The sequence below is a fragment of the Monopterus albus genome, unplaced genomic scaffold (assembly GCF_001952655.1).
Source record: "Monopterus albus unplaced genomic scaffold, M_albus_1.0 scaffold2.1, whole genome shotgun sequence".
NCBI classification, from domain to species: Eukaryota; Metazoa; Chordata; class Actinopteri; order Synbranchiformes; family Synbranchidae; genus Monopterus; species Monopterus albus.
In genome coordinates, this window is record NW_018127882.1 from 8,336,600 (window position 1) to 8,360,850 (window position 24,251).

The 24,251-nt window shown below is 40.2% G+C and overlaps 2 protein-coding genes across 6 annotated transcripts in view; one reads left to right on the plus strand and one right to left on the minus strand.

Moving 5' to 3' along the window:
• The first annotated feature begins 3,562 nt into the window (after nt 1-3,562).
• Nucleotides 3,563-24,251, plus strand: part of dock2 (dedicator of cytokinesis 2) — a 104,076-nt gene continuing 83,387 nt past the window's right edge. Inside the window, exons 1-10 of one of the 4 annotated variants that reach the window (XM_020595527.1) lie at nt 3,563-3,841; nt 18,132-18,161; nt 18,255-18,606; nt 20,399-20,482; nt 20,998-21,038; nt 21,235-21,290; nt 21,383-21,479; nt 21,563-21,711; nt 21,968-22,103; nt 22,970-23,127. In XM_020595527.1, coding sequence (XP_020451183.1) covers nt 18,564-18,606; nt 20,399-20,482; nt 20,998-21,038; nt 21,235-21,290; nt 21,383-21,479; nt 21,563-21,711; nt 21,968-22,103; nt 22,970-23,127 — 764 coding nt within the window. In that variant the 5' untranslated portion in view covers nt 3,563-3,841; nt 18,132-18,161; nt 18,255-18,563. Of the gene's footprint in view, nt 3,842-16,265; nt 18,607-20,398; nt 20,483-20,997; nt 21,039-21,234; nt 21,291-21,382; nt 21,480-21,562; nt 21,712-21,967; nt 22,104-22,969; nt 23,128-24,251 lie in introns of those variants that run through there. The other 3 variants (XM_020595536.1, XM_020595546.1, XM_020595519.1) reach the window with 3 other exon arrangements.
• On the minus strand, nt 5,473-16,208 carry hrh2a (histamine receptor H2a). 2 transcript variants are annotated; one of them, XM_020595565.1, is made up of 4 exons: nt 15,168-16,208; nt 7,825-9,426; nt 7,447-7,618; nt 5,473-7,227 (listed from the first exon to the last, which is right to left on the minus strand). In XM_020595565.1, exons 2-4 carry the CDS (start codon nt 8,828-8,830, stop codon nt 7,218-7,220), a joined length of 1,188 nt encoding a protein of 395 aa, XP_020451221.1. In that variant the 5' UTR covers nt 8,831-9,426; nt 15,168-16,208; the 3' UTR covers nt 5,473-7,217. The 2 variants fall into 2 exon arrangements, with proteins under 2 accessions (XP_020451221.1, XP_020451213.1); XM_020595557.1 differs by lacking the exon at nt 15,168-16,208 and having other exon boundaries at nt 7,825-10,793.

Sequence of the window (24,251 nt, forward strand, 5' to 3'; positions counted from 1 at the left end):
CTTTCACTCTTTTACTCCCCTCCTTCGCTTCATCCCCCCCATTTTCTCCTTCCTCCTTGGCCATATTGTGCCTCCTCCAGTACATTTGACCCCTGAACTACATTTTCTGACCTCGGCATTGCTGGTTGCAACCCTCTGTCCGTCTGCTTTGCTTTTGCCACAGCCACGCACGTCTATCAATCACCTCTCTTTCTCATAGCGCTGAGCAGTCTTTAGATGGCATTCATAAGATTTATGATTCATGATTCTCTCGGTGTGTGTGGGTGAGAGAGAATAGAGAGAAAGAACGAGAGAGAGAGAGAGAGAGACAAAGACAGACTGGAGAGAGAAGGAAAGACGCTTGTCGATGACACAGTTGAATAATGACAATATCTATGATTGATAACTTTTACGGCGCTAGTTTGGTGTGTGAACGATATTTATCTCTCTCTCTCTCTCTCTCTCTCTGTGTATTAGATTGACAGAAAGAGAGTTTATATGTTCTGTTTTTCCCACATTCATCTGATGTTAAAGAAGCAATGATGAATGGGTTTCATGTAGTTTGAGCTGTCAATGGTCACTCTGAAAAAGAGAGGGAGGGAGAGTGTATTGAGTGACCAAAATTACCAAGGGACACATGATGTTTATATAGGAATAGAGGGACTAAGGGAAATGAAAACATAATAAATGTCTTTCAGTTAGAGAGGACAGTTGTTAAATGCTCTAGTTTTCAGCCATGAAAACCCTAAATGAAATATTTACTGCAGCTGCTATTTTTTCTTCACACTGTGAGTCAGACTTTTTAAAATCCCTGCTAACTGCTGTTAATTGATACATTTCGATCACTCACAAGCATAAAAAACTTTTAGTCATTTTGTGCATGGCTGTTTCATTGAGCATCAAGTAACTGTACCTTTTTCCAGTCTTTGGCTTGGTAGTAGTCTCTGGGTCTCTTATTCCCAGTGCTGGATTAAAAAAAACATAGGTCCTGGTTGTCACACCTGTATTTTTCTGAGACCCCAACACAGTTAAATGCACTCACATCAGATGTTTGGCTTCAGCTGTCCCTAATCACTGGCGTACGGGAACATCGCATGTTCGGCTACTGGCTGCTGAGTAACATCCAGTCATGTTCCTACAGGTGCCACAGCTTCATTGCTTTTTCCTGTGTGTTTTAGGGTTTGATATTACTATTGTTTTGCTAAGCACTTATGCAAGTGTGCACTGATCAGCCATAACACTATGACCACTGACAAGTGAAGTGAATAACACTGACTATCTCATTACAATGGCACCTGTGAGTGTGGGGGGTATATTAGGCAGCAAATGATCATTCAGTGCTTGAAGTTGATGTGTTGGAAGCAGGAAAAATGGGCAAATGTAAGGATCTGAGAACAGGACCAAGGTGGCCTGGTCTGATGAATCACATTTTCTTTTACATCATATGGACGACCGATTGTGTGTGCATCACTTGCCTGGAGAAAAGATGGCACCAAGATGCTCTATGGGTAGAAGGCAAGTCGCCAGAGTCAGTGGGATGCTTTTGGCGATGTTCTGCTGGGAAACCTTGGGTTTTACCATTCATGTGAATGTTACTTTGACACATGCCACCTACCTAAATGTTGTTGCAGACCAAGTACACCCCTTTGTGGAAAGTGTATTCCCTAATGGCAGCGGCCTCTTTCAGCAGGAACACCCCCTGCCACACTGCAAAAATGGTTTAGGATGGTTTGCGTAACATGACAAGTCGCAGCTGAAGATGTTTACTTGGCCTCCAAATTCCCCAGATCTCAGTGCAAGTTCAACATCCGTGGGATGTAGTGGACAAACAAATCTGACCCATGGGGGCCCCACCTCGCAACTTACAGGACTTAAAAAAATATGCTGCTGATGTCTTGGTGCCAGATACCAGAGGACACCTTTGGATGTCCGTGGAGTTCATGCCTTGATGGGTCTGAGCTCTTTTGGTGACTTTTGTTGTGATTTAGCACTATACAAATAAAATTGAATTGAACTAAAAAGGAGGACCTACACAGTATTATGCAGGTGGTCATAATATTATGGCTGATCATTGTATGCTTACAGTGTATGTCTTTGATTCTCTACGGTTATGTTCTCAGGGGAGTAGCGCTTTCTGAAAAACCCTCATGGCTGCTTGGAACATCTGAAAACTCCCTTAAAGAGCAGAGCCATTTTTGACAAACCTAATTGTATAACCATTTGCCTTCAATGGTTTGGTGCTTGACCTAATTGTCTTTGACTGAATGAGGACTGTGTATTTTGCAGCGGTGGGCTGTCAGGGCCGGAGGCGAAGATGATGCTCCTGAAGAAAAGGGTGGTTTTTAGCAGCTTTCCACACGGCATCCCTGGTTGATCTCGAGGTGAACTGAAGAATAATTCCTCTTGGTTTGGAGCTATTCTCTGGCTTTTTCCCAACACGATGTGCAGTGTCAATTACATCAGGTAAGCTGCTTTTCTTTTCTGGTAAAATTGCTTGACAAATTTTGATAGTTTCATCTTTGATCTTTTCCTTGGACACAGTTTCAGGGACACCATGCAGCTTCAGGTTCCACCTTCTGGAGTATCTTTCATTTTCTTCGACTCTTTTTTGAATCTCTGATAACAGAGACTGATCTTTTTTGTGGCAATCTTCAACTTTGTTCATTCGTCCTTTGATGTCTTGTATCTCTTGAAAGGCGAAGTCCACTGACTTTTTCAGGCCTTCAATCTTCATTGAGTTTTCATTCACCATCGCTTTGATTTCCTCCGAACGCGTATTGATTAGTTGTGACAGAGTTCCAATGATTTCTTTGGTCGCGTCTACCGTTTTGTCCTTGTTGTCGGAGTCAAAAAGTGCTTTTTTGGAAATAGGAGACTTACTAGGAGTAGTTGCCGTAGACGAGGGAAGTGGTGGAAAGTCTTCGGTCGCCATCGCTACAGACAGAGTGGTAGCAGGTAAGCTAACATAGTCATGACATGCTATCAGAGGGTTAGTTTGCGGTGCTGTTATTAACTCTTTGGAGTTCCTTTTCCTCTCGCGGGACATCATTGGATGTGTATTGGTCTAATAGGCACCGAGTCGAGTCTATTTGTTGACCGTTAAATGTATAGCGACAGTTTCCCGAGCAAAATAGAAGCTTTGGTGCAGGAGCTCAGCAATGTGCGTCCTTTCAGGCTGCCATCTTGGAACGCCCCCCCATGATTCTGTTTTGCAGTATACCGAAGTAAGTTGCGCATAACCCCTACTATGTTAGCAATGGGACTGTTTCTTTAACCAATCAGATTTCAGCCTCTATGTGCTGCCATGTCAATCTAATCTGCCTTCGGAATCCGTAGTGCTGGCCGATGTAATTTAAACTATGTTAGCAATGGGACTGTTTCTTTAACCAATCAGATTTCAAATTCGACTCACAGGGCCAGCTAGCTGGCTCACAATGACGTTAGCATTTTTCCGTCCTATGATTGGTTGGCCAGAGCAAAACCGTTACAGCCAAATTCGACTAGCAAAACACATCTATAGCGATCTACACATATTAATACGTTCGAGTTAGAATTTTTTTTAAACCCCCACCCCAGAATGGCTGACGGAGGAGGAGAACTTGACTTGGTCTCGGACATGCTTAAAAATCCATTTTCAAGGTGGACTTTTCCAGAAAAGCTCGTGAGGAGAGGTTGGCCAACTCCAAAGCTAGCTAGCTAGCCTGTCTCAGCCCAGGAAAGGGTTTGTTCGCCACTTCCATGGGTATAGAAAAGGACTTACTGATGGAACTGAAATGCAGAGATCACCTCTATGACAGTCATTGAAGTCTTCCTGTGCAAAGAAAGGAGGATGGATTTTGTCCTTAAATAAATAGCATCTCTGGTGAGTATGATGTACTTTATTTAAAATTTTAATGTTTTTGTCATGCTATTAGATAAATACTGATTCTGAACTGCTCCCGACGACGTACGTGGCAAAGTTGCGGTTGTAGTGTAGAGGTTTTAGAGTTGTCTTGACTGGGTTTCTTGCCTTAGTAAAAATAGTATTCACCCTCAATACGCAAAATGCCTCTCTGTAATGCCAGGTTTTGTTATATTGCGTTTTTGTATAGTACTGATGGTTTTTATAATTGCGACGTGATAGTGGTGGTATTAAGAGGTGAATTAAGTCGGGTAAGTCAAGGCCCAGGTACCAAATGCACGGCCCGCAGCTGGTATTTTACAGTGTAGTCATGCTAAAAAAAGTGTTACTCCAAGAGGCATGATTAGAGCACAGATAGCAATGTGAGGATTAACATAGTTAGATTCAGATTTTTGTTCAAGTATGTATTTTAAACCCAGCGGCTCCAGTGGAGCTTCTCACTGGTCATCAGATAAGGCTATTATTGTGAATGTATGTGCTTGCCTTAATGTGGAACAAAGCATTCCTACACTGGTGCATCCATTCTCAGCAAATCTGGTTTAAGAAATATATACTGTAGAGTTGATATAAATACCAAATAAGTGTTTCCATGTAGCTAGTAAAATTCTCTCCATCACGTTTCCAGCTTGTACCTGACATTCATATACGTATACTATATACACTTATGTGTCAGTCCTCAGTGGACATGGCTTGACGCATGGAGAAGGTTAAGTGTTAATGTGATAGTAGTTTGAGGGAAGCTGTGTTGACAACTGTGATAAATTGTTTCCAATGTACCTGTTTTCTGCACCACCTATACAGTGTTATGTGTATCATCCCACATGATATTTCCTTTCCACACATAACTACTGCTGATCTGTATTGCCTCTAAAAGCGGTACTACAGTATGGTTGTAATTTTCTGTTTTAGAGGAACATTTAATGCAATTTTCAGTCCTGGGTTATTTATATAGTATGATACAACAAACTATAAATGAGCAGCGATCATGACAAAGTCTGGAGATTCTGCGTTTTTCAGAACTGACACATAATAGTGTGCTCGCTTCACATTTAAATGTTCCACATTTCAACACACTGAACACAAAGTGATGAGCTTTAATCCATTAGGTCCATTTCCCCTTCCATTTCTCGGATTTTGTGAAATGTCCATTTTTTTAATTAAAGTTAATTTCCTTTATTGAAGTTGTGATATGTGATATTTCCTCTGGAGCGCAGTCCTGAGTTAGCATCAAAAGATGTCATTCATGAGAGGGATGAACAACCGGTTAATAGCTGATCTCATTCAGTTGCTCAGAGCTTCAGTACTAACCACAGTGAGTATAAGAGCAGGTCAGGACACAGTTGGACACAGTTGACTAGCTGTGTTAGGCAGCTTAAGTTTTAACTCCATCTGCGTTCAGTCCTGGTTGCATTGCCAGCTGTGTGCATGTAGTTGGTTCTTGCTGATGAGGTGTGGAGCCACTGAAGTCTTATTTTAAATTATGGATTGAGTGAATGCTAACACAGAAAACACACACAGGAAGAAAATCAAAAGTTTGTTTTTGTTGCAGGGAACAAAGAATCATTCATTTCATCATCGAGGTGAGTGTGGATCTTGGTACAGAGATTAGCCGGTTCTCTAATGCAGGGCAGTGCATACATTTTTATGAGGTAGGAAGTGGTTTTAGAAAGGTTAAGAGTTAAGTACATAATGTGTAAGAATATTGCAGTATCCAGAAACCACTGTAATGTTACTATTATTAAAAATTGAATTCCCATTAATGTCCACGTGCAGTTGTAGTTTGAACAGCAAAACACAAAAATTGTAGTAATTTTGTCAGTAAACACAATTATGTGAAGGACTGAAACTACTATTACAGAAGGCAATAAAACAATGGTAATAAATCAATTACATAAATTCTCCTGGTTACAATTCACTTTCTTTTGTGCTAATAAAATGACTGTCCACTCATTATTGTATTAGCTGCAGAGGAATCCTTCCCCAATTTATGAGAGTTTATGTAAAATGTAATGTTAGGAGTGCTGTCAGGATCTCATTGCTAGGCACGATTAGTTTTAAAACTATATCTAACCATATCAAATAGGACAAATATCATATACACTTTTCCTCAGATCATTAGACTATGCTTATGTTAGTTGGCATGATGAATTTCAGATCACCTTTAATGTGTTGACTTTTAAAATTCTTTATTGATGTCAAAGTTCAGTACAATAATCTGACAGCAAATCTGGCAACACCATTAATACAAACATGCACAATACGACCGGGGTTGTAGTGGGGTTTAAATCTCGAGTCTGAGTCAAGTCCAAGTCACCAAAGAATAATCCAGAGTCCGGCTCAAGTCCCTGTTACCTGATTCAGAGTCATCAAGGTTTAAATTAAACACAGTTGGCGCATCTCTCACCATTTTATATTTCAAACTTTCTAACAGTCTGTTGTATCAGCATATTGCTCAGCAACTTGATACATAAAAATCACTTATAGAAAGACAGAGTGTAGGCTTCGAAGGAAGTGTGCTGGATACAGCATGGTGCAGGTGAACAGGTTTTATTATCAGTACCTTAGGCCAGTTTGTTATGGCCTTTTACAAAATAATAATAATGATAATAAAGTCAGTGCTCATCTCCAACTTTTTAATCTGAATGAGTCTGAGTCATCAATGCTCAAGTCTAAGTTGAGTCACAAGTCCCGAAAATCTGAACTTGAGTCAGACTTGAGTCTGAGTTCTGGACTCAAGTACTACAATACTGTAATACACTACATAGTAGAATGTTATTTTACATGGGACTTACAGTCATTGTGTGTGTTAGCACATGCTGGATTTGTCACCACTAAATGGCACCGCATTGTAGTGCCGTAGAGCCTTTACAGCTTTAGGGTCATCAAAGTATTATGTTATTCTGCTGCTTTAATTGATGCCCATTTTACAAACATGCACATATAATGAGCAAACCAATTAGCTGTCACTGTTCACAACATTCAAAAATGCAAGGGAGCCGAATGTATGCATAATGTATTGCCACTGAAAGCAAAGACACATTTGCTGAAGTGGTTGCCCCAATAAGCACATGGCCTGGTAAGCAGCTGGGATCAATGTGTCACTGGTAATTTGCTGTAGACCAGACTGACTGGTCTGTGGGGGCCGTAGAGATGTCGGTTTAACCAGTACTTACATTGTTTATTACTGATTCTTTGACTGTGGGAATGAAGGCTTCCAAATAAAGGGGATGCAAATCTTGGTCCATGTTTTTTCTCCTGTTTTCTCCTCGGGATGAGTTCTGATTCTTGGCTATACCCACAGTAGAGTGAACACAGCATCCACCTCACCTGCACAGGCTTAGCATGAGCTGAGCTCACAAATAGGAATGAAAGAGGATGGTAGAAAAGTAAGACACATTTGTCTTTGTGTGACTGATCAGATTTTGTGTGTAAAATGGAGTTAGAATGTGTGCAGTGATACTTCAGTATAGTTGTATTAAATTAGCAGATTTTTGGGTCATACTCTGAAAGACCTCGACTGCTAAGATTCACCTCACAGAAAAGGTATATACTGAGTAAGAGGTTACCTTTCATTGTCACCGAGATCAGTGGTAGCACCGCCATTTGTGTATTGGATAGTGTGTGGTGTTGTCCTGTTGTTCATTTCTTCAAGTGTGAAGTTTTGATCTGTTTGACCTGCTCTGCAGGTGGCAGGGGTGTGGCCACAGAGCAGTGTCACTTCTGTCAGCTGCTCTCTGGCTGAGATATGAAGACGGAAAAGGAAAATAAAAACAGGAGAAAGCTGGGTTAAGATATAACATTTAGATGTATATCTCATATGTAACATATTTATTCAGACTGGTTTCAGCATTCTTTTGGTCAGAAATATGCATTCATAAATAAAACCGTGGAACTTGAATTGTGCAAAGTTATGTAGACACTTTAAGAGCTTTTTGTAGCTTTACCTGCTGCTATATTGGGAGACAGCTGTCGGCTTCTCCACCCGCTGTAAGTAGGGCATCGACATCTCAGTAGATGGGTGTAGGCTGACCTGAAGTCCCTGTTGAGAGCTCCATAGAGGACAGGGTTGAGGGCTGAGTTGGTGTATCCTAGCCATAACACATAGGGATATTCTGGCTCTGTGCTAGGGTCTGGATGTTCCTTTAGGCCCAACACTGTGAACATGATGAAATAAGGTAGCCAGCACACAACAAAAGCCCCAATTACTGCTGCCAGTGTGACTGTGGCTTTGTGCTCCCGCAGAGCCACTGCTGTAACACTGGAAACCACAGAGGTCCTAGTGGAAGGATTGTTCCTGCCATTATAGTTGGTGGTACAAGTGGGCCGGGCACTGATCATGCGCTTGGCCTGTGCCCGTGCAATGCGAAGAATTTGTAGGTAAGTCCAGCACATAGTCACCAGAGGCAAGTAGAAAGTAAGAACTGAGTCAGTTAGTACAAATGGTCTGTTCAGCTCAAAACGGCATTTCCTTTTTGGAGCCCAAGGCCCGTGGTTCTGCACCGTTCCATTAACAGTATTCCACCCCATTTGGATGGGCAAGAAAGACACAGCCACAGACACCATCCAGATACTGGCCATGGCTACAGCAACTCTCCATGGCAACACCAGTGAGGTGTATCTCAGAGGCATGGTCACTGCCAGGTAGCGATCCACACTGATGGTCAGGAGGGTGAGGATGGAGGCGGTGCACAGCATGATATCCATGGAGATGTAGAAGTTGCAGAAGACGGGGCCGAGTGGCCAGTCGTCGTTGATTTGGAGGAGGGCAGAGAAAGGGAGGACCAAAAGGCCGAGCAGCAGGTCTGTCACGGCCAGGGACACAATGAAGCAGTTAGTGAGGCAGCGAAGACGTCGAGAGGCACAGACAGCCAGGCACACTAGCACATTACCACCGACAGTCACAAGGATGAGGAGGGAGAGGATGACACCCAGCATCACTTGTGACACCATTATTGCTGAAGCTTCACTATAGACAACCAGATGACATCATGGCTGAAGCTTTTTGTGAATCACGGTTATGTTTTCTTTTCTGTTTTAAACCAAGTGACAAGTCTAACTTTTTGCACAGAAGGCATTATTTAAGCTCATGTATAATATACTTAAATAAATTAACTTGGGCTGCTCCCATTTATTTTGGTGCACACAGTCTCTTCACAGTGTTTGCATGGTCACATGTGACTGAAGGTCTTGGCCACATGGTGGTCCTTCTGTCTCTGTCTGTCTCCTAGTATTTCCTGTGTCCTAGCTGCTACTTGAATTTACTTGACTGCTCTGGCTGTACCTGAACCCTACTAATCATAGCTTTCAATTCTCCTGTGACTACACCTGTGAACACACTAATGTTCCCTTTCACAAGCTAGAAAATATTCATCAAAAATTCTTGCAAGAAGCTGCATCTGTCTTTTGGCTGAAAACTGCAAATCAGCACAGTGTTTGACTGTTGAAATGTCTGCGATGGTAGTTGAACGGCTATCTGTCTGCAGAGTAGACTGTAGTCCATGGCATCACGTTGATTTCAACACCATCTCCTATGGCTATAGTGACACCTAGTGGACAGAGATGATAAACACAGTTAGTCACAGGTACAGGTTTTGGATATGCCATGCATTAAACAGCAAAGAGCGCTTACTTTCTTTTGGTTTGGTTATAACTTATTTTTATGCAAATCTATGAAGTTACAACCGTAACTGGTTGAGCATTAAAAAATCTTATTAATACATTCTGATTACTCTTGTTTGACAAAGAATAACATTTTTGTTCAACAATGTAGCAAAGCCTTAGAGTCATACCATTTTAGATCATTCTGTGTTTCGAATGGAAATCTTGAGTGAGGTATCAGAAGGTTTGGTCAGGATAATGAGAGCTGCTCTGTCAAAGACTGTATGACTAGAGCTGAAGACACGAATAAATGAGTGCAATAAATAAAATAACAATTGCTGTACATGAATTGCAAGTAAATGTAATCTTTCCTAGTTTGTAAATGAAGTTCTTTTCATGAATTTCTTTTGACAGAAATGTAAATCAGAGCTGCAGAGCTGTTATTTGTCCTCTGTAATAAATGGCACGTGGGCATGAGTTTTGAAATTTGTTCTTGTGGGGTAATGGGGTAATGGGCGCTGGGTGCTTGATAAGTGAGAGTTTGGAGTACAGGTGTTTGCGTCAGTGAGTGGTGGGTAATGTTTACTCGTTTATTTTATAACACTGTAATCACTGTAATGGATATTGGGACATTTGCCAGACGTGGTCTAGTGCCGCTCACTTATCACCTTGAGAGAGAGAGAGACGTCAAGAGATGGACACACTGGCTTTTCATGGAGACAGGGAAATAGCCAATCTAATCAAAAGAACACGGAGCGAAAAGTTGTAATTAAATCTGGGCTTATCCCCATCTCTAATCTTTGAATTCTTCTCATCTTTACTTCTTTGTTTTGTGGACACATTTCTGACTCGCAGCTTTGAACCACATCCAGAGCAAACACTGACAACACTGCCACTAATGTATGAAGTGCGGCTCTCAAACACACAACCTCTCAGCCTTTATCTCAGGCAGATTGACTAAAACCACACATTTCAGCAGTTTTCATCAGCAAACTCTGCCCCACATTGTCAGTCACTTACTTTGTATCTCATGCACACATACAGTACATGCTTACACAACCAGCTGGAACTAGGCCTGGATCCGGTGCAGGCCTGTGAGGCATGTCCAGATATGGACATATACTGCAGCCACTAGACGTTTAAGGGACAATGTATATGAGGGTGTGTATATGTGTGCAGTGACATATTTGCCTAACTTCCCTTTCCCATTTTACAGTGCATGTGTGTGAGCACATAGCCATATTTGTTTCCTGTGTTTATTTTTGTATAAATATTTGTTTTAATAAAACCATATTAATATATAATCATGGCCATTCACTTATCACAAGCAAGCATAAGGCTTACAGTAGTTAGCACAAGTAAGATTCAAATGACTTGTGTGCATTTTTATTTTATTAATGCCAAGTCACTGTGTGCCTTTGTAGCCTGCAGTTACAGTAGTCTTAATGTTGACAAGTTTGTTATACACTTACAGTAAACGGAGCATCACTCATTTAGACAGTGTGCTACTTTATTACTGACCATGTGTTGTCTTTCACAAACATCTCTTTAGTCATCCTTAATGGAAAGCAATGGTGAGTGTGTTACTACATCTGTATATATAATTACAGACACACAGACTTGCACACATATGCACATAGGCATGCATGGACACACGTACATGCAATCCAAAACATATCTTGGAAATGGATTTTGAGGACCGTAATGGACTGTAATAACTACTGAGTGCTTTGTTTTCACAGGATGTGATGGCTGCTCTGCTTTCAGCGGTTTTGTGCATGGAGAATGTTGTTTCATGTCTTCAAGAGACAGCAAAGGGTTGTATGGGTTTGTGGCTTTGATGACACTGATTGAAGGGTTCATTCATCCAAGGTCTAGTCTGTGTGTAAATGAGGTGACACCCAGTGGCTGGTGAACACAACAAAGATGAAATATTCAGTGAGTAACTTGTAGCTTCCTCTCCTCATATCTCATCCTCAAACACATGAAACGCACGGAGGAGCTGTAAAGGCTTCATTCTGCCCCATCTAGATCTTCTTTTACTCAGTAAACGGTCTGGTGAAAAGAGCCCAATTTGGGTATAGAGATGAAAGGTGGGCAGAAAAGAACTTGGATCAGTGGCTCTTTACCACACACAGTCTGAGCTCGGAGATGAGTAATGAGGTTATTACCTCTCAGCTGGGACTTGCCGTCTGAATTGTGAGATTGCCCACATAAAAACTGCTCATTCTGCAGTCTTTTTTAAATTTTATTTTAATTTATTTTTTACCAGCCAGATGTGTCTTTTTAGAAATAAACGGATAAGGAGTATCTCCTCTTCTTCAATCCAATGAATAACCAAAGTAATCATGCATATTGTCACATATGACATACACATAGTCAGGAAATCGGTTCATTCTACCGTCTCACGTCACTGCAGTGCTGAGGAAATCTCTTAAATGTCAGCAGACTGTGAAGTGAACTTTTTTAGCTGGGTGCTACAGTCTAGCCATGAATACAGGAAACAACCAATTAATTCATTCACTCATTCATTCATTCATTCATTCAGTCCGTTAAAACTCAAAGGTATACAGTATGTGCCACTTACGCGTTGGTAGATGGTAAGGCAGTGCCCTAAGATGATGGGCCAAAATCACTTGTCCCTGCACGCAGCATCCATCAGGTCAACATAATGCAATCAGACTTCTGAATGCTTCATTTATCCTAATGTAATTCAATTTAGTACTAAATACTTGGCTCACTCACTTCCTCTGCTTGTGCAAAACAAAATGGCTGTCTGCATTTTTAGGAATGTGCTGATGCCTGTTTGTGTGTGTGTGTGTGTGTGTGTACGTGCGTGTGCATCTCTGTCTTTGTTTATGTTTCGACCCCGACAGAGAGGGCAAGAGAAAGGGAAGTGGGCTAGGATGGGAAGTTGCTTGGTAACGGTTGTATGCCTTGGCCAGTGTAAGGAAGCTGTGGTCTCTTGATGAAGTATGAAAACGAAACAAACTGAGTGACAGACAGGTCAATCGATAGACATAAAATATGCATAGACACTAACAGCATGCATTGCTGTGGCCACACACATAATTAGGTACATGTACACAAATAAATGCAGCTCACATAGGGGTAGTGGATTGCCCTCAGTGTGTCAGTCTTGACCTTAACACACCCCAGATATGTCAACATGACGCTTTTGTAAAGGCTACTTCAACTTAATAAAAGGCTTTTGAAGAAGACATACAGAGACATTTATATGGGAAAACAAACTTGCACATGCTAAGAATCAACAAATTTCATTTCATATAACTAGCAGTTACACTTGTCGTCAGCTTGTAAGACAGTAAACCTTGGGGCTGTGATACCTTGTCTGTGGTCTAGTGGCTTTTTCAGCTGACACAGACGGTACAGAGATATGTTGCTAATCTGGGTCAACCCTCCTAGTTTATGCTGTGTAAGCAATAATGTGGAACTTTTCATTGTACTAGCCCAGATCAGAAAATGTTAGGACAGTATGTAAAATCAAAATTAAAAGTGAAAATAGTGATCTGTAAATCATCTGTGTCCTGTATTACATTGAAAACAATACAGCAGCCAGTTTGCCAACAGTTTGCATGAGAAAATCACTGAACTGTTTAAAAACAATGTTCCTCAAAGAAAGATAGCAAGGGATTTGGATATGTCACCCTCTACGGTGCATAGCATAATTAAAAGATTCAAGGAATTTCAGTGCTTAAAGGGCAAGGGTACAAGCCTAAGCTAGATGACTGTGCTCTCCAATCTCTCAGACGGCGCTGCATCAAGAATTGTCACTCTCCTATAAGCGATATAACCACATGGGCTCAGGATTACTTTGGTACACCTGTGTCAGGCACTGCAATATGTAGTTACATCTATAAATGCTACTTAAAACTGTACTGTGCCAAAAGGATGCCCCATGTCAACAGTGTCCTGAAGCAGCAGTCGAGTGCTCTGAGCTTGGAGGCATCTGGGACGGAACCATCACACAGTGGAAACGTGCACTGTGGTCAGACAAATCACCATTTCAGGGCTTTTTGTGGAAGGAATGGGCACCATGTGCAAAAAGGACCATCCAGACTGTTAGCAGTAAAAAGTCCAAAAGCGAGGGTCTGTCATGGTCTGGGGTTGTGTCAGTGCCCTTGGCAAAGGTCACTTCTGTGATGGCTCCATTAATGCTGAACAATACATAGAGATTTTGAAGCAACATATGCTGCCTTCAAGACGACATCTTGCATACCATCCCAACTTTTTCTGATTTGGGGTTATAGTGAAAGTCTGTTTAGCTTTGAATTGCTGCCATCACATCAGATAATTCTTCTCAGAAGACAAGCAAAGTGCTTAGCATTAGTAGTGCCACAATGTAAATAAAGAGTACCAGCTACAGAAATGTCTATGAACATAAAAGCCAAGGAAAATGGTGCCAAAGTATCAGGCCACAATATTTAAATAATCGCTCAGTCTGAAAAAGAAGTAATGATCATTTTTTATATTTTCAGATGTGAATATGAAACAAAGAAGCAGGGATTTAGTGAATTATGACTAAAGATAATCAGAAGTTATTTTTAATTTTAGTGTTGAACAGATTTTATTGAATGACTGAGTGATATCGTTATTTTAAGACTGCAAGCAAGAAGTCCTTATTGCCAGTGAGGCTATTCTCATTATAATGAACAACTCATATTTGACCTATTATGTTTTAGTATAAGGAAATGAGGAAGAAGTTAGTAGTTTCTCTGGACCTTTGGGGCCAGACATGTTTGTTCTTTCTTTGTCTAACTTTTTCTATATCTATTGATCCTTTTATGTGTGTACCTGAGTACTGTTTGTTTTACAGTGTGATAGTGGAAATCTGAAGTTCAAATGTAGAACTGCCATTTAAAGTAAAATTGGAACAACAGGTAAAAGATAAATTACCCTTGTCACACACACACACACACACACACACACACACACACACGCACACACACACGCACACAGACATACATGCACCAAGAAAAAAAAAACAACTCACTTCCTCATTTTCAGGACTGATTAAATGACCCCTTTGGCCACACTTGTCATTGCTCATAGTTCACATACTCACACCAGGCTCAGGACTGACTCACTTGAAATCTCCACAGCCACAAATCTGCCAATTCTAATTTTTCTAATTTAAGTTGGAACACAATTTTAAAAATGAGCTACAACTGAGCTGACACACATTCAGAACAAGAACTTATGATGCTCCGAGTCTCTTTATGACAGAGATCGCCTTTTGCTCACCACACACATGCAGCACTACACCATCACTGTATCTTTTACTTTCCTCCATGAAGATGCTTAAAACTGTGACTCAGAAAAACTAAGACGCACCAAAGGTCAGTAAGAACAAGCGATTTCAAGTTATTAGGAGTGTGTAAGTACGCAGTATTTTTATTGACCGAGTTGTTAATTAAATGAAGGGCTTATTAAATATCTGACAAATATTAAATGAACTTCAGTACATTCATGTTTTTTTTTCTGTAATATTCTTGTTTAGCTGTGAGAATGCATACCAGTAAATCATTGCAGGCTAAAGCAAACATTGAGTCAAACTTAATTACACTGCCAACCCACAAACATAGTTGGTTTTCACTCACACATCATTCAGATTTATGATATATTAGATGCATTCTAGCAAGCATAAAGTAGGAATTTACCAACTTACCTCAGTGCTGCTTTTCCTCTTCTGTGACGACTGCGCCTGCTACTCTGCTCTGCTTCCTGAGTGAAGAGAGAACCACAGTCTTGCTCACGATGTGTTTGTGTGTCAAATGATTGTTTAAGTGTGTGTGGGAATAAGAGAGAGAGAGAGAGAGAGAGCAGGAGCTACAGTGGCTCTTTCTCTCACTTTTCTTTCACTCTTAGTTTCTTCCTGTTATTCTTCTCTAGCTTATTAGAGTAATTTTCCTTTGACATAATTTAATAGGTCCTCTGTTCTCTTATCATGCCTCCTAACTTGTATGTGCCAGCTGCCACGATAAAGCTGCTTCTACTTAAACTGTTCCCTTTGGAGACTGGTCGTACTACCCAAATAATGGAGTCTCTGGCAGATCAGTCTGGTTTGGAGAGAAACACAGGAAGGATTGGTATTCATGCATGCATCATTGCTCATGTTTCTCTCATGCACGTGCATATGCTCCCTAAACGATTTATTGCTTAATAATTTAGTGAGTCTTTAGAGTTTCATGAGTGGATGGCTCTTGGGTAAATCTCTGAGAACTGGCACCCGTTGGACTGGAGTGATGTCAATGACCCAGTAGGTCAGAAAGATTTCTAAATCTATCATTCTATTTCTGGGGCAGGCTTTTACTCAGCCTTTAGATCTGTGTTTTTATGTGCTTTGGCTCCTCATGTGGCTTCTCTTTCTCTTCCAGTGTCCGTTTATCTTCTGGGCTTCAGGCGAACATTCATAAAACATTTATCACTTCTCTTCTCAAACCTTTTGTACTTTTTAGCCTCCCTTTTTCTTATCTGTCTAATCCGTCAGTCTTGGTGCTGAATTTAATCTCTTTTTGCCTCATTTTATGTTTTTTATTTCTAAGAGACTGCCTCGCCATCTGATTATTCTTTTTATGCCTTCATCTCTGGCTGGCTTTTTGTTTTTTCTTTCTATCCACACACCTTTAAGCTCCACCCTTTTTTCTCCTTGTGAGTCACAGCAACAAGGTTCCAGTTTTGTTCCATTGCCCAGAACGATGTGATAACATATCTTTTCTGTCCTTATCTCTTTCTTTTTTCATTTTTCTCTATTTTTCTCTCACCCTTAGTTTTTAACAACATACACAAATTCTGTAACTTTGTTCTAAGAACTACTTCCACTTGTTAATGTTTCTAAGCTCTAAGCCTTTTTTGCCACTGTTAAATCCATAGTATGCTGAGCTCTGTCTCTCCACATATTTCCATAACATAGTCTCCATATGTACTTGGCTGATATTTGAGAGGGATACCTGATTAGCTCTCTCAAGAATGAGGCAGTGCTGTCATGAGTCTTTTGGCTATATCAGTGTTGTTTGTTGATTAGACCATAGTTGGGTGTGTCTTGGCTTTGATGCGCCTGCATTCGCATGCAAGGCAGAGTAAGGAAAAGGGGCATTTATTTAAACTGTTGTTGTGAAAAAGGTAGTTGGTACCTCAAATTCCATTTTTATCAGAAGTTAAACCATAGCTCCCAGTCCAGGTCAACAGTGTGTTAAAAAGATGCCATGTCTTCAGAAAATAAGATGAGATGAGGTAAAGCCAGGGGAATAAAAGAAAAACCAAAACAAATGGTTTAGTAATCTAACACCCTCTTTTGGAATTGCAAAGTAATGACATTATCTGAAGGGAAATCAGTGTTGGTCATAGGCAACAACAATATCATATGACAAAAAAGGTAAATTAAATATTAAGTATAAAAAATATTAAGTTAGTTAAGTAGCAAATGGATTTTTAAAACAATGAAAACTAAAATGGGCAGAAACAAAATTAATGCAAAACATGCCAGAGCTCGAGCTTCTACAACTTATTATCAGTGTCAAATGCAATACTGAATTTGAAATCAGTTATATTTTACTAACCCAATTATAGTAAATGCCAATTGTAGTTTGTAATTTGGTTTAATGTCCATGCTATAATACTTTATGAGGCTAAAATCGCACAGTTTGCTTGGAGCAGGCATAACATTATCTGATTTAAATGTCTTGTTTAATTAGCAAGTAATGCTTTTTTCATCGCCCTCATACTTGTGACATGTGGCACATTTACTAGCAGATACCAGCATTTCCAGCTGGTTATTTTATAACCTTTAGGTATTATGACATAGTTTAAAGCTGGTTAGTTCCTAAATAAGGCCTACTTGACCAAGTATTACCAAACATGCCGTTTGGTAATAATCATGAACGCCTTGCCATGATTGTCTTTTAGATGATGTTATGAGCAACGTCCACCAGAGATATTGATTCAATCTTTAATTACATTTTTTAAAGAGCCATTTTGCAATTATGCCTACAGTACATTAGTCGGCCATTTTCAAATGATATTAGTTGAGAAGTCAGAACTGTATCTCTACTGTCAACGGTCACAACGGGTGGCACAAATATCCAGCTGCTGTACACACAGTGCAGTATGGTGGTGATGAGACATGGGAGCCAAGAAAGTACAAACCAATATTGTGCATTTTTTAAATCATTTTAGAGGTAGTTAATATTAATGTGTGTTGTTACCCACTGTAACAGTTAAAGGCTGATAATCTATCAGCTTTGTTGTGTGTTTGTCGTTAGTTCAGAGCCAACGTGACAAAGCAGCCTTTTATATTATAACTGCTTCTTTGTCAGTTCAAGAAATAATATGACGATCAAATGTCAGCGCAGCATATTTACTGTTCTTGGGTACATTTTATATGAATACATTAGGTTTTTCTTCCATATCAACCTCTTGCAACATGTTATAATCATTTGATAGTTATTTTTGGAAAGAAAAATGCTTATACTAAGTATCATTGCTATAGTATTTCCCAGTCAGTTCTGATCTTTGTGATTTTTCTAGCCTCACTTTCCTTGTTGTACAGTAGAAGGAGGACAAAACAGGGTTGAGCTGAGGTTATCTGTAAATGTATACAACATGAAGCCATTTAAAACACTTCATTTCACAGGTCTGCAGGATGATGCACAAAGAGAAGAAGGTAAATGCGTGAATGATGACTATTGATAGTCATACTTTGCATATTTTAGACATCTTTGCTTTTTAATGCTTTCTGCATCTGTTTCACACTCAGTTATAATACAGATGTAGTGATCCACTCAGCTCAAATGAGCAAAATGGAAACTTCACACCATGCACAGGCCTGCAGGCTGTACAGGACTCCACCTTGTACTCATCAACTTCCCTTTAACTGCCTGAAGGCAGAGACAGAAGAGGAAGAGAGGCAAAGAGGGTTGGGCTTAGTGCTTTCGTTTAAAGTAAAAAAAAATGCAGAAGTGAGACGTTTAGCAGACACCAGCAGACGAGAGAGAGAGAGAGAGCGAAAATAGGAGGAAAGTCAGAAAGCCAAGCCTCGAAGTAGAAAGTTGGACCTCATGCAAAAATGGCTCCCTGGACGAGGACCACCACAGAGCGGTATGGTGTAGGTAAGTTAGTACGTGCTTACTTGCATGTGTCGGTGCGTGCGCATGCACATACATGTTGCTCTAGTGTTTCTCTGTTTAGGTGATGGTAAACAATTCATTCTGTGAATATGACGGAGCAAAATCGACACCCATCATTTCCTGCTTTACAGGATGTGAGCAGGTGCTAACATCTCTACAGAGAAACTAAAGAACTGAAATCCTGTTTCAATGTTAAACTTGAATGCAACAAAACTCATGTAAGAGCTGCAATAGATTGTTTGGGAAAACTATAATAAGCAAACTTATCATCTGTCCTAAGCTTATGATGAAATGAATAGGTAATCACCATGCACTAAACATTGCATGGCAAATCCTAGACTTTGAAATTTGTAGTTTAGTATCTGATATGTGGTTTGAATAGGGGCGAGCTAATTAGCATGTGTTGTTGTTAGATATGCAGTGTACAATAGACACAAACTCAGCGAAAGTGGAGGTTTCTGACTAATACAGAAGAGCAGAGGATCACTGGCCTGTTGTAGACGATGCATTGATTTATCAGCTGTATACATAAACAATAGCTTATATTGTAGAAAATGAGGCAGAACATTTTTCATCCCAGTAGTTCTACTGCTTATAACTTGACAATTAATTTGAAAAGCATTTAGAATCAATTACTAATATAATTACTGAATGAACTGTTGTTTATCGGCTGTATCTCGACTGAATGTCTTCCTGGTCTGCGTACGACTACAACACAGGAAGTGGAGGAAGAAGGGATGAAGTTTGTACACGTTTGAAGCTGTACTGCAGAGTATAGAGGGATTTAAAAACAAACAAACATAATATCTATAAAGAGTTTGAATATTTAAACTGAACATTTAAATTTTAGTGAGCAGCACTGTTGGTTGAGGTTATTTTGTTGCGACTACTCTTCTACTCTGCCATGTTGCTGCTAACAGATAGCACATCTGGAAATGCTGCATCTGACAATATTCATTAGTACAGTTTTTTTGGAGTAATAGCTTAATCCTTTGGTCTAAGAAATGACAGAAAATAATGAAAAATGCCCATAACAATTTTCCGGAGTGGGAATTGATATATTCCTGTTGTTTTATCTGAGCAGCAAGAGCCTGAACCGTAAAGATATGCCGTCTGCTCTCACACAAGACAAAGAAAGGCATCTTTGATTAAAGATTATTAATTGCTTATCAAAATATCTAAATAACTTAATGTCACTTTTCTTTCCACTGCCTAGTTTAAATGAATAATCTAATCTTCACAATGCAAATGCTTTTTTAAGCAAGCTGACCTGCTAATAGCCTATTATGTCATCCATGTTAATACAGCTTTTGTGACGTAAAGAAACCTGGAAAAACAAAGAGAGGAGGTGTTAACAATAACAGGTGGTCTCCATGGCACAAACCGCTTTTATATTAAACTATTTTCAGCTGAAGCTACGAGTGGGTTTTTTTTTCTTTCTTTGAAAGATAAAGAGCTCCTAAGTGTTTCTCTCTTTAGTAGCTTGCCCTACCATCCTAACCACACTAAGTAAACGCTGCAGCCGCCCTCTACAGTAAGGCACTAATGGTAGCGAACAGTATTTCTCCGCCAGTGGCAGCTCGACACCAATGACAACTATTACCACGTTACAAAAGAACTGCTGCACATCACCACTAATCAACTTACTGCTTGTTTTAATAACATACAATAGAGGACTTGGCTCTGCTCAGTCAGTGTCTATGTTTTATAGTACTGATATGAAGCAATGTTCTCACAAATGCATTCCTTGTCAGAATAACATTTTCTCTTTTAGTGAAGTGGAATTTTCTTGGCAAAGGAGAGAAGCAGCTTTCCCTGGAGGTAGGAGACACAGTCCACATCCAGGAGGTCTGTGATGGTAAGGTTACCCATGTGACTTTTATAATCCAGCTGTGTCGATAAAAATTAAAATGAAAAATGTCACATGAAAGCTGACATACTGTAAGTTAGTACACTGTACTTACTAATTCATTTTCATAAACAGTTTTTTCTCAGTTAAAGATGCTAGCTGCACATAATGTTTTCACTTGTTTATCATTTCATAGAAAAAATATTCATTTGCAATTTGTGGCAAATAACACCACTGGACAGTAGAATACAAATATTGCATCACTGTTTTAGAAGTTAAAACATGTATGCAGTCCTAGTTTTTCCTGTAGGTTCAGTTTTCCCACTTCTACATTTCAGTGAGATGACAGTAAGGTCTTCCTATCCTATTGTTGCTTTTAAGTCTGAGGGATATGTCTCTCTCTCTTTTTTATGGATGTTTTATGTTATGTATTATAATGAACAGCACTTTGACCAACTGATGTTGATTTTAAACGTGCTTTATAAATAAATGGACATTGACATGAGGGTGAATTTGTCTTTCAGGATGGTACAGAGGCTACCTGGTTAGGAACAAGGTCTATCAGGTGAGAGCGCACCCGTTTTATTCACGGGCCTGTGCGTCATATTGTGTTCAACAGAAAAGTGATGTATGACATTCTCCCACCTTTATTCAACTGGGAGATCTTCTGTTCTTGTTGTGTGGATAGAAAATGTCTGAGCCATCATAGAGTTTCCCCTCCTATTTTCTCATTCATCTCCCCAATACCTGATTCTCTACAGGGGGTGTTTCCTGCCAGTTTTGTCCATCTTAAGGAGGTCATCGTTGAAAAGCGAGGGTGAGTGGAACAAAAGAACACATATTCATCTGGCTACAGAAGTTCCATCTCTGGGATTTGTTATGTTATCCTGTATGTGTGTGCGACTACAGAAATGAGGAGGTGGTGATGTCTGCAGAGATGCCCTTGGTGAAGGAGGTGACCACCACACTGAGGGAATGGGGAAGCATATGGAAGCAGCTTTTTGTGGTAAGAAATAAACCAGCAAAAACACTCATTGTGTATGAGGATGTGTGTGTCTGAATGCTAACACCGTGCATGTACTGATCCAGGCAAACAAAGAGGTGCGTGTGAAGCAGGTGCAGAGGCTGATGTGGGAGCTAATGGAATGGCGTTCCCAGCTCCTGTCTGGCACTCTGCCCAGTGATGAATTCAAGGAGCTCAAGCAGAAAGTCACCTCCAAGATTGACTATGGCAACAAGTATGTTTGCTCCAAAACAAAGTTACTTCTTCATACTTTAATATGTTCACTGTTCAAAGCTGACCTTTCTGACCAAACCCATTTTGCCTACCCGTTTATTATCTCCCCTTATCTTTCTTTCATCGCTGCTCTCACTCCCCTCCTATCACCTCTATGTCCTGTTCTCTCCTGCATTTCCACCTCCTCTCCTTCCCCTGTGTTCACTTTCCATCTGATGTTCACATTCCACCTCCCATTCTCCTCCTCCCTTCTCTAGGATCCTGGAGCTGGACCAGGTGGTTCGAGATGAGAATGGAAACATCTTGGATCCAGAGCGCGCTAGTGTCATCAGTCTGTTTCAGGCCCACGAGGAGGCCACAGCCAAGATTAATGAACGCATCAAAGAGGAGCAGGTAGAGACAAAGATAAGAAAGTAGTGTGGTGGGGAGCAAAAAGGACGGAATGTAGGAGGGAGAGAGCTGCAGAAAAAGTCTCTTGGGGCAGAGACTGAGTTTATGGTCGCAATTGCAACTGATTTTATTTGGCAAAGTCTTTGACATTGCTGTGGTTTGTGATTTGTCTGCACTAGATTAGGCTGTTTTTTAGGCATGTGTGGGAATCATGATTTTATCATTTCATTTTTTAAATAAAGTATCATCATCATCATCAACTTTATTTATATAGCACATTTAACACAGCAACAGCTGACCAAAGTGCTTAACACAAAACACAATAATAAAATAAAATTGCAATTAAACAACCACCCATCATAAAACAAAAATCCTCAGCAAAACAAAGCCTCATACCAAGTCAAATGCCAAAAGGTACAGATGAGTTTTCAAATACACTTTAAAAACGGACAAAGAGGGGGCCTGCCTAATATATAGGGGCAATGAATTCCACAACTTTGGAGCCCCCACAGCAAAAGCCCTGTCCCCCCTAAGTCTCAACCTAGCCCTCGGTATCTCAAGAAGCAGCTGATCAGCTGATCTGAGGCACCGAGAAGGACTATAGGGACGCAACAACTCTGTAAGATAAGAGGGGGCCAAACCATTTAAAGACTTATAAACAAATAAAAGAATTTTAAAATGGATTCTAAAATACACCGGCAACCAGTGAAGAGAAGCCAAAATGATTTTGGTAAGAAATAAGAAAGTATAATTGACCAACCAACCAAGCAGATTTGTCAGAAGCTTGATAGCAAGGCTTTTGGTTGGCAATTTATCCTATTACATGCTAGTCCAAAGTTAACCTCCTAAATTTATGTCCTCTCCTGCAGTCCAACATCCAGACAGACCACAGTGGGATCTCAGCACGGATCCAGTCATCCCCCACCCACAGCCTCTATGTTTTTGTTAGGAACTTTGTCTGTCGCATTGGGGAGGATTCAGAGCTCTTCATGTCCCTGTATGACCCCAACAAACAAGCCATCATCAGGTATCACTTCACCCCTTTTCAAGTTGATTTTGAAGTACCAGAAAATGAATATGAAAGCTTAATGGATCAGCTAGGTTTCAAATTGTAAATTTATGCTGTTGCTGAAGTCAGACAGATTTAGATGAACTTCCCTTTCATATCAGTTTTCAGGTGTAGCATTGAGTCATGTCAAGATAGAAAGCAAGAGGCTTGACAATAAACAGCTATTGTTGTTTCTTACATAAGGAAAAAAACCTTATGTAGCTTATATTAATATGACTTTGACTTGGAATGTCAAGGTTTGAAATCATAAAATAAGTGAATTCTATCAATTAAATTATATAAAAATATAAGGAGATTAACTGAGTTTAGCCTCCACTGTATCCCTCTAAGTACCATTTATTGTCTGAAATGAATCCAAATATCTTTGAGTCTTCACCTTCATCCCTCAGCTATCTGTGTATCTCTGTTTGTTTCTCCTCATTCGTTGTCTTTTGTGCTTTGTTCAATAAAATTAGAACAATGACATGTCAACAATAAGAATGCGGAAAACATAAATTATAGAGCATCAGATATCGACTGTCAGCAGCACTATGTGGTGTCTGACAGCGCTGGTGCTGAGCCTCGTCATCACTGTCGTACTGGGTATATCTGTGTCTCAGACCACTGCAGGTGTGAGAATTAAGATACAGTAGACCTCAATTAATCATCTTTTTCCATATATATTCATATGTCCACATCCACCACCATTTGATTGTCACTTACTCTCGCTATTTATCCTGATTTTTTTTTTTGTGTAGTTGATATTTTTTATCAGTTAAATGTTTTTTCCATTTTCTATTCCCTCAGCTTGCCTATCTGTTTATCTCTCTGAAAAAACTGCAGGTAGTAGGGTTGTATGACAGGAACATTTCCCAGTTTTGATTCACCCCACTGTAGCCAGAGACTCTTGGATGTCTGTCTTGCTGTCTGTCTTTGTTTTCATCTCCCTGTCATTGTCTGGAACTGTACATGTGTATCCATCCATCCATCCATTTTCCTCTGCTTATCCGGGACCGGGTCGCGGGGGCAGCAGTCTAAGCAAAGATGCCCAGACTTCCCTCTCTCCAGACACTTCCTCCAGCTCCTCCGGGGGAATGCCGAGG

Coding starts and splice junctions, on each gene's coding strand:
- hrh2a (XM_020595565.1), bottom strand. CDS start 8,830: ATGGTGTCACAAGTGATGCTGGGTGTCATCCTCTCCCTCCTCATCCTT. Junction 7,619..7,824: donor GTCTCCCAATATAGCAGCAG/GTAAAGCTACAA, acceptor TTCATATCTCAG/CCAGAGAGCAGCTGACAGAA.